Below are 10364 nucleotides of genomic sequence, written 5' to 3' on the forward strand. Positions count from 1 at the left end.
GAGCTTTCACACAAGACAGTAGAGGGACTTTCTTCTGAGGTAAATTTAGGTATATTGTGAATGCATATGTAGCCTATATTTTTTGCTCACACTTGAGTACATGCACAAATATAAATAACAGTAGAAAAAAACACAAGTTGTAAAAGACATATAGTTTTATTTTTGAAATAATCCAGGATTCAAACATTTTCCTGATTTTTTTTTTCCTACTGCAGTACCTCATGTAATGTTCTCCTTTCTCCATACATTTACATTTAGTAGACGCTCTTATCCAGAGCGACTTACAGTAAGTACAGGGACATTCCCCCCGAAGCAACTAGGGTGAAGTGCCTTGCCCAAGGACACAACGTCAATTGACACGGCCGGGAATCGAACTGGCAACCTTCAGATTACTAGCCCGACTCCCTCACCGCTCAGCCATCTGACTCCCATACGTATTTACAACATATGTTTATCATTTTCATAGCATAACTTGACATAGTAACTATAAAAACTCAACTCTGGGATACGGTCTGAAAAGGTTGTCACTTAAAACCCTTGTGCTGCCTTCGGGTCATTGTGACCCACCTTTGCACCACGACGGTGGGTCACAATGACCCGAAGGCAGCACAAGGGTTTTAAAGATTAAATGATTCAATGCCCTTCGTCCAGAAAACTTGTAGGTCTTGTTATAACGCTAAATAACTTCTGATTTAGAACTCAAACTTCACATCTGTGGGGAAGAATTGCAAGATTTGAGTTTATCACACACTCAGGTATCTCAGGTAAGAAAATAGCTCTCAGATAGGTCTCCATAGGGGAAAAGGGCTAAAAACGACATATTCCTGGTACAGGAACACATTGCCAACACAGCCCAAATCCTCAGAATGCTCCTTTCCTCTCCCTTCTACTGTCCTCTACTGTCCCCCTCTCCTCTACTGTCCCCCTCTCCTCTACTGTCCCCCTCTCCTCTGCTGTCCCCCTCTCCTCTGCTGTCCCCCTCTCCTCTGCTGTCCTCCTCTACGATCCCCCTCTCCTCTACTGTCCCCCTCTCCTCTGCTGTCCCCCTCTCCTCTGCTGTCCTCCTCTACGGTCCCCCTCTCCTCTACTGTCCCCCTCTCCTCTGCTGTCTTCCTCTCCTCTGCTGTCTTCCTCTCCTCTGCTGTCCCCCTCTCCTCTACTGTCCCCCTCTCCTCTACTGTCCCCCTCTCCTCTACTGTCCCCCTCTCCTCTGCTGTCCCCCTCTCCTCTGCTGTCCCCCTCTCCTCTACTGTCCCCCTCTCCTCTACTGTCCCCCTCTCCTCTACTGTCCCCCTCTCCTCTACTGTCCTTTCCTCCACTCCCCCTCCCTCGGCTCCTCCTCTCCTTTCCTCCTCTCCAGCCCAGCTTGGTCTAGGCCTCGCAGCCCAACTGAGTTGGGCTTTAGCACCAGCTACACACCTTTCCTCTCTTCTTAGACATTTCTGACTAGCAGCTATGCTGTGCACCTCTCTCTTCTGTACATAGATCGACATATACAATATATACAAACACAACACGGTTTACAATTGAATGGCTGACTAGCAGACAGAGCTAGTGGCCAACCTCACTGTTTGGAAGGCCATGTGGTCATGGCTAGGTTAGCTAACACCAGCTAGTTCTGTGGCTGTTACGAAGCACTTGTCTTTGTATAGAAACAGCTGAGAACTCATTAGCTTGGGACTGCTTCAGTGTGTAATATGATCCTTGATTTAAAGGGTTTTGGTTTGGCCTGAACACCTTTCCATCAGGGTGGGTTGCGAAATTTGCGAAAAGTAAAGTAAAAATCTCTGCCTCTGGAGAATAAAAGGGGGTTTGTAGATAGGGAAAATAAAACAAACTTCTATCAAATTACATGACTGGATCTCAATCCAGTACTGAGAGGAATTCTCCATCATACGATAAACAACTTTTGAGGCAAGCCCATTGGGCCGACACCCGACGTTTGCACTGGTCTACGTACATCTGTGGCCCAGAGCCTGTCATTATTCATTACTTATCTATCTTTGGTATCTGCAACATGAAAGATGACTCTCAGCGCCCCCTGTGGGCGAGGAGATGCTACTACATCATAAGAAACAGTCAGGAGTAGCTGCTGACTGAGGAAGACAACGATCATGTCGCCTCTTCTACCTCCCTATTAGTTCAAAGCTCAGTGACAAGAATCAGTCCAGAGCAATCAATCACTAATACCACGAGCCACCGGCTCGGAGCCCAGAAGCACGTACATTTCATGTCCAAGCTGCAATTATTTTAAGTGTGTGTTGTAGTTTTTTTTTTCTCTTCCTCTGATTAAGTTAATCAAAAATGAACAAATCGTTTAGTTTCCGATGTGTCGGTTTTAGACTTTGGCCAGTTGGGCTCACAGCAACGTGCAGGTGCCAGACTTCCCGCCCTCGCCTCCGCCCCCGGTCGACTCTTTCCTGTTGGGGTCGTTCAGCTCGTCAAACAGGTTGGTATCAATCATCTCCTGTTGCCATGGGATCGGCACGGCGCCCGTGCTGAACTCTTTGAAGAACTTTTCGTCTTTGGCGTCAAACTCGATGCCCTTGATCTCAGAGAAGTCTGCGATGTCGCTGGTGTCCTTGGCGTAGACTACGTTGGGTTTGGGCACCCATGGGGGGTCCACCAGGCCAGCCTCAAGACGGGGGAAGTTGATGGTTTTGAACCACTCGTGCTTCCTTGGGTCGTCGGTGGGGTTTCTAGGGAGAAAAGACAAAACAGATTCAAGTCTCGTTGGGATCACGCCGGGGGACGCACACCTGAGCCGCCATCGTCTCGTACCTGCAGCCCAAACGTTCCTCAATCTTCTTCTTCAGGAACAGCTCGATGATGGCCTTGGTGGTGGCATCGAAGCCCTTGTGTTCCCAAGGGGGCTGCTCGCTCTGGATGCGACGCTGAACTTCGTCCTTCTCCAGCTTCTCCTTCTTGACTTCAGGACCCTTGAAAGGGGTGTAGCCGGCCACCATCTCGTAAATACTGCAGCCCAGCGCCCACCAGTCCACGGACTCCCTGTAGGGGGTGCTGTTGAGGATCTCTGGGGCCATGTAGGCTCCTGTTCCAGCCTGGACATGGGAGGGGAGGTGGGCAAAAGGTGGAGATTAGGGGGAGAGTGTTCACCGTTGGGGAGGGGCGGGTTGGGTCAGGTGGGGACAGAAGGGATAGGCAGGTGAAACGAAGAATTATTTAACAGTTAGAGGGGATCTCTCGCTCTGGGGAACCTTTGAGGAACACTGCTGGGCTATGAGCCGGTCTGAACTTGTGTTGAACGATGGTTCTTGTTGGACAGACATTTTTTTTTAACAGGTGTCATGGGGATCTTCTACAAAAACAGCAGGAAAATACTTGATGGTTCTCGCTTCAGACCAACTGAATGTTAATCAGATTTGAAGTAAAACGTCAGCATTAGATGCTGACACCTTCATGGTTGGGTGGTTAGAAGGTGCTACCTTAGTTTACGTTATATGAATTCCCGGCCAGTGGCTACAGTCCCAATGTCCTTGGTAGCTGTGTCTCCAGCAATCTGTACCGTGTAAGCCCTCCTCCCTTCTCTCCCTGCCAGGCTTGTCCAGCCCAGCTCTCCCGTCTCAGTGACCTCAACCCAAGACCAGGACAGGGAGCTTAATCTTAATGATAATCCTGTTGACCTGTCAGGAGTCATGTGTGTATCCACGGTAACAGTAGAGCAACGGCTGCTTACATAAAGGCTATCTCTGGAACACGTCACACACACATGCACACACTCACTCTGAAACACACACACACACTGAAACACACACACACACTGAAACATACACTGACACACACACACACACTGAAACACACACACACACTGAAACATACACTGACACACACACACACACACACTGAAACACACACACACTGACAGACACACACACTGACAGACACACAGCCACTCAGACATATTTTTTTCATAGGATGGTCGTTGGCTGAACCTAAAAACAATGTTAACCTGAGACTTATCACTTCTTAAACGTCTTCATGGTCATAGCCATGTTTTCTGGTTATTATTCTCTCCTAAACATGTTTCCAGATACATTATTAGACAAATGATGAGACTAAGACCTGTAGTCATCATCTTTAGATCCTTTTCTGCTCTGGGACTAAAGGGCAAGCCATCCTCATCAGTACGTTTTCAGTCAAGATTAGTTGAGGAAAACCCTAAGAGTTCAGTCGTTTAACTCCTAATTCTATTCTGAACAAATCGCACAACATGGTAATTGGATAACATCCGTACGGAGCTGTGGTCTACAAGCACAATCTGGAGGGGGGGGGGGGGGGGGGTTCAAGGACAGACACTAACACGGCCTATATGGTCCTTTTAGACGATTTAGATGATTGGCCCCATGTCCAGGCCAACCGCCAGTGGGTTGGTGGGCAAACCTCCTTGTTCAGACCCCAGATCTGTGCAGGGATTACGGGGGTTTAAGGCCACCTGATGATGAGGACCGGCTATTCCTGAGTCACCTCTCTAGCCCTGGGGCTGCACTGTGACCTGAGCAACTCTCCATCTATGTGGTTCTGGAATGACCTGGTACTGGTATGTATGTGGTTCTGGAATGACCTGACACTGGTATGTATGTGGTTCTGGAATGACCTGGTACTGGTATGTATGTGGTTCTGGAATGACCTGACACTGGTATGTATGTGGTTCTGGAATTACCTGGTACTGGTATGTATGTGGTTCTGGAATGACCTGATACTGGTATGTATGTGGTTCTGGAACGGCTACCAGCTAGCTGTTTGTCTCATACATGACCCTGTTCCAAGCCAGGAGATGAGCAAGAGCTGAGCTCAAACCATTTAGTCAGATCAAGTCATCGACCTGTCACTCAAAAGAGCTACCCCTGAACTAGAAGACATGGGTGCTCGCATCCACACACCACAGGTTGTTTCTGCTGGTGCGCCCAGTCTGATCAGGGAACAGATTTGTGTAATGCCCACTAAGTAAGAGGCTTAGCAGCCCAAAGCTAGTCAAGCCTGTGGGGCTGGGGGGGTAGTCGAGGCTCCTCCGGCCACTAACATAGAGCGCTAGATAATGAGCTTAAGTGTCATCTCTGCTGCCTTCTGCCTGCTAGGACCGACTCCTGAAGACCTGCAGAAGCACCGGCTCGGACTCAAGGGCCACACAGCTTTCACAGGCTAAATTTGGCAACAACTGCAGGATCAGCTTCTTGGGCTTTTGTCCTTTAAATAAACGCATGTTCAGACTGGACCTGGAGGAACCCTCTGCACCTTCTGATGGGACGTGGCCTGTTGGGCGAGATTCGATGAATATGTGAATGAATAAGTGAATAAATAAAATCCCTGCAAGGCTAAGAGGTCCAAGATCTTTAGCTGAACTTGGACCTGTTCTCCACTGAGCTTCTCTCTGATTGGTCGGATCATTGTGGCTGATGCAGTTTCTGAATGCAGAGTTGGGTGTGCTGACCAGCCTTGACAGGGGAACTTTTGCAGTCTTGATACATGAATAGAGAGGGAGTCAGATGGCTGAGCGGTGAGGGAGTCGGGCTAGTAATCTGAAGGTTGCCAGTTCGATTCCCGGCCGCGCCAAATGATGTTGTGTCCTTGGGCAAGGCCCTTCACCCTACTTGCTTCGGGGGGAATGTCCCTGTACTTACTGTAAGTCGCTCTGGATAAGAGCGTCTGCTAAATGACTAAATGTAAATGTAATGTAATATAATGTAATAGAACAGCATTTCCTACGATCCCTGGTATGGAAGTTGCCCTGGTCCCAAGGTATACTCATCCTAAACCTGCGGGATGAGTTATATATCGATGCTTATCCTCTTAGCTGAAATGTGTTGCATTTGTGTGCCAGTGCTGCACCTATTAAAACAGGTGTTACTGCATTCATGAGCCGCTTTCATGGAAGGGTAGATGTGTCCTAGGTGTCACCACAGTGCCCAGAAATACAATTTGCAACCTCACTGAATTGTGCTCTACACACCTTGCTACAGTTAGGGTTGTTATCACAAACAGTGCTTCCACAATAAGTCTCGTCATCGATATAGTAGTGTGGTGCAGTTAACAAGCGCCGACGCGGTTTAACTTAACTTTTACTTCATTGTTCTCTTTCTTAACTATCACTCCCGACCCCCAATGTAATCTCTCAGCCATCAATCGGCGATATACAAAAATGTCTGCCTGTAATTGGCTGGGATATAATCTAACCATTGAAGATCAGATGAATTATATAACGGTGGCAAGGATTTTCCTTGAACAAGCTATGTAACCAATCTGTAATCCCTGTCCAGATTTCCATCAGAAACTCCATAGGCCCCTTAGTGGTGGAGTCCAGAGTATACTGCTGTGGAGGATGCCCTGGTAAAAACATATGCTCATCCTTAACCTTTGGGATGAGTCCTATATTGATGCTCATCCTCTTAGCCGGAGGCAGCGTGTGTGTGAGGGCCACTACCTCAGCAGCCTGATGGCTTTTGACCCAAAGCCCGACTAGGGATCCTGACTCCAGGCTCATTTATAGAACCAGGGACTAATTCCTGACAGAACCAGGGACTAATTCCTGACAGGCCACAAAAGGGTTACGTCTTGGATAGGTCTTCCACAAATTGCCTGCTTAACCCTTGTGCTGCCCATCGTTGTGCTGCGACAACTACAACCCAATACAAAAACAAATAAAAAGCATTTTCTTTTAACCTTTGCGCTGTGGGGGGTGAGACAGCCCGACGGTTAAAAGAAAATGCTTCACTTTATTTTTGTATGAGGTAAAGTTGTCACAATGACTGAAGGGTCACAATGACCCGAAGATAACACAAGGGTTAAAACTGTGATCTCTCTCTAGTGACATACATCACCCTTATCTTCATCTAACCCTTCATCACCATCATTACAATCATCTGCATCGTTCTCTAATATTGCCTTACCGACATCATTTACTGCCAAGGGAAACCAAATAGCCTTGCTGGTGGCCTAGCTTAGCAGATCTCGACTCCTAGTCTGTCTCCTCTCCAAGGCATTGAGCCCCAGCGCCATTGCTGATCCCTACTGGAGCCGGAACTCCAGTAGTACTAGCCTAGTGGTTGACCCAGGGGGCGCAGGTTTGTTTTCAAACGTGGGTGGGACAGCTTTTTTTTTTTTTATAACTGAGGATGAGGATGAAGAAAAGTGAGTGGTTATACGTCGCACCCACGTTTGATGAAACCTACTCCCCTGGATTGACCCATCGTAGAAAGGGGGAACCCCTCGCGGAACCTTCCACACCTACCTTCTGGGTGATGGTCTTCCCCGCTGGCAGCTCCACGGCCAGACCCAGATCAGAGAGACGGCACTGTCCGAAGCTATCCAGCAGCACGTTTTCTGGCTTCATGTCACGGTAAACAATATCCATCTGATGGAGGTGCAGGATGCCCGTGGTGATCTGGGCGGTGTAGTGGATGATGCGCTTCATCTCCACGCCCTTCTCCACGCCCTTCCCGTCAATGCCGATGTTGTAGATGTGGTACTTGAGGTCCCCTCCGTTCATCAGGGTCATGACCAGACACAGGTGGGTCTTGGAGTCGTAAGCGTACGCCAGGTTGACCAGGAACAGGCTGTTGACCTTCTCCAGGATCTGCTTCTCCAGCAGGGCCATCTTCTCTCCGTGTTTCTTCTTCAGGCGTTTCTTACACAGCTTCTTGCAGGCGTACATCTGGCCTGTGTTCTTCACCTGCACAGCGCACACCTGGAAAGGAGAGGGCGGGGGGTCAAGGAAGAGAAAGATGTCATCAATTATACATTACATTTACATTTAGTCATTTAGCAGATGCTCTTATCCAGAGCGACTTACACTAAGTACAGGGACATTCTCCCCGAGGCAAGTAGGGTGAAGTGCCTTGCCCAAGGACACAACGTCATTTTGCACGGCCGGGAATCGAACTGGCAACCTTCAGATTACTAGCCCGCTTCCCTAACCGCTCAGCCACCTGACTCCCTATTTATAGGTTGCCAATAAAAGGAATCATTATTATAGTCAATAATTCTAAAGTACCTACTATGACCACTACTTGAGTTAATAGTCTTATTTAATCAAAGATCAAGGAAGACATTTAGACCTGTCAGTCAGCTTTACAGTTGTCTGATTCAATTCAATTTAATTTATACAGCAGAATTTCAAATGTCAAAACAACACCAGTTGACTAAAGTGCTGTACAATGTGTTTGCAGACGCCCCAAATACAATAAAATCCTCGGTGAAACATAATGATAACAAACAGAGAAAATCACAAATGGTAGGCTAAAGAGAAATTATGCACTTTTAACTTATATTTCAAAATAGGTAGTGGTGCAGAAGTTTTGATATGTTCCTGAGTTGATAAGACGCACATGATGATGCAAGGACCAGATTCTCCCTTGGTTTCTGACGGGCAGACATTTTGTCTATAGGGGTCATCCCAGACTTCTGTTCTGATTGATTCTGTTATTTATGGAGCTGCCTGTGCTTGGTGCGTTGATGGATGTGAGTCCACATACTTCAGGATGATCAGGACGATCTCTCTGCTGTTGATCTGAGGTCGGATACTAATTCAGGGTTTTCTCCTCATTCATCTTTGAACAACACTTGGTGAGGTTCTCTTGCCCATAATTTAATTAACTAGCAAATGCCCTGTCCCCGTCCCCTGGCCACCCCGGGGTGTGATGGAGAGTTGGGCCCTACGACACCCAGGTCCTCTGCTCACACACACACAGTCGCCCTGCAGAGGGACTTAATGCAATTTAAGCCAAGTCTGCTGCATGCCATAAGACTGGGTTAGCTTGCAGAGCTAAAGCTTATTAGCTAATAAATCTCTCAAGTGTTTAGATCAAAGGTACAAGTTTACTCATCTTGGCTGGTCTGAATTCGCCTGAAAAGGGGACCTGTGTCTCAGAATGCAAATAAGTATAGGTTTAATTTCAGGTAGATGCAGTTAGGTTTAGCTGGACGTTTTAGAGCATTGTAATGAGACACTTGAACGAGCGACATATATATATATATTTTAAGTTAGATGAAACACGCTTTTCGCTGGGTTATCGCAGACAACTGCTGCGACAACTTTTACGGAAACATGTCTGACATCTTAGCAACATATAAGACAGCGAGCAATTCTCGATCACTGAATTCTCGCCGGTTCTGCTTACCTCCCCGAAGCCTCCCTTGCCCAGAGTTCTGAACTCGTAGAAGTACTTGTCGCTGATTGGCTGTTTCTCGTACTCCTTCCACTGCAGGAATTTGTCGAAAAACGGACTTGTCTGGTAATCCGTTAATGGCTTTCCTTTGAGGAACTCCCTGGTCCCCTCCTGCACTACCCCCTTCATCACCTCTTCAAAGTCCTTGTCGGTCACTGCCTTGCACTTGGTTGCAGCGTCACCGGCCAGGAAGGACAGAAAGGTCTTGGAGTCGGCTTTGCAGAACTTGTTCATGATGTTGGTGCGAGCCTTGTCCTTGGCGGCGCCCTCGGCCAGGTCCCAGTCGTTCAGCTCGTCCAGGAACTCCACGGCGTTCACATACTCGGGGTTGGAGGCCAGGTACTGGCGGAAGAACTTCTTGCCGATGGGCTGCCGCTCGCAGATGCTCTCGAAGTTCTTCTCCACGGTGGTCCGGGTGGCCGCACACTGCTCCGGCTTGGGCAGAGCCAAGCTGCGCCTCCGTTTCTTCATCTCCTTGTCGTCGCCGCCCTGGGCCTTCAGGTAGGCCGTGTTGGCCACCAGGTTGTCCAATCCTCCCATGTCACACATCTTGGCGGCTGGTGTGGTCGGTTCCCCCTCACGACTGGTTGTTTCTGCGGTTCCTTAGTATGTCCTCGCTCGGTTCCGGACGGTCGTGTTTCAGAGCTTGCGTGTTTGCGTGAGAGTGCAACTCGCTCCGAAGCCAGGACTCGAATGAGACGCTTGAACATGCGTACCTGTAAACCTAAGACACACTGACACACCCAGTAATTACTCATTTAGAATTAAATACCTGGGGGGATTTTAGCTTAAGGATCTTTGTGTGGTCTATTCGTGGATGCTCTTCACGGAAAGGGAATCGTAAGAGGGTTCTGTGCTAAGAGGCTTTATGGTCCTCTAAATGTGTCCCAGTGTGGAGCTGTGGTGAGCACTGACCCAATGGGCTGTGTTGACTAAACGCCAAAGGTGAGGTGATAACCAGAGGCCTCTGTGACATCCACACTCTGCAGAAAACACACTGACACACACACACACACACCACTATGTACATAGTACACACACAGACATCCCACACAAACTAACACTCTCCTATGACTCAGCCTCAGATTCACCACCGAACACATTGACGTTCAGGAGTCTTCAACTTCTCCATACCTGTCCTACCTGTCCTTGCAGGAAGCCTCACATATTACCACAGTAACA

At 48.2% G+C, this 10364-nt stretch overlaps 1 protein-coding gene across 1 annotated transcript; it reads right to left on the reverse strand.

The window, feature by feature from the left end:
• Positions 1 to 1378: 1378 nt before the first annotated feature.
• grk7a (G protein-coupled receptor kinase 7a) lies at positions 1379 to 9899 on the reverse strand. The gene is made up of 4 exons (XM_062482018.1): positions 9135 to 9899; positions 7247 to 7702; positions 2782 to 3062; positions 1379 to 2699 (listed from the first exon to the last, which is right to left on the reverse strand). Exons 1-4 carry the CDS (start codon positions 9729 to 9731, stop codon positions 2360 to 2362), a joined length of 1674 nt encoding a protein of 557 aa, XP_062338002.1. The 5' UTR covers positions 9732 to 9899; the 3' UTR covers positions 1379 to 2359.
• Between the last annotated feature and the right edge of the window lie 465 nt (positions 9900 to 10364).

This window comes from Osmerus eperlanus, chromosome 16 (genome assembly GCF_963692335.1).
Source record: "Osmerus eperlanus chromosome 16, fOsmEpe2.1, whole genome shotgun sequence".
Classification (NCBI taxonomy): domain Eukaryota; kingdom Metazoa; phylum Chordata; class Actinopteri; order Osmeriformes; family Osmeridae; genus Osmerus; species Osmerus eperlanus.

What these genes read in the sequence shown, in the direction of transcription:
- grk7a (XM_062482018.1), bottom strand. Translation starts at nt 9,731, where the DNA reads ATGTGTGACATGGGAGGATTGGACAACCTGGTGGCCAACACGGCCTAC. An exon ending in GCAAGGGAGGCTTCGGGGAG is followed by an intron (nt 7,703 to 9,134) that starts GTAAGCAGAACC and finishes TCTCCTTTCCAG; the next exon opens with GTGTGCGCTGTGCAGGTGAA. An exon ending in GAGGAACGTTTGGGCTGCAG is followed by an intron (nt 2,700 to 2,781) that starts GTACGAGACGAT and finishes TTTTCTCCCTAG; the next exon opens with AAACCCCACCGACGACCCAA.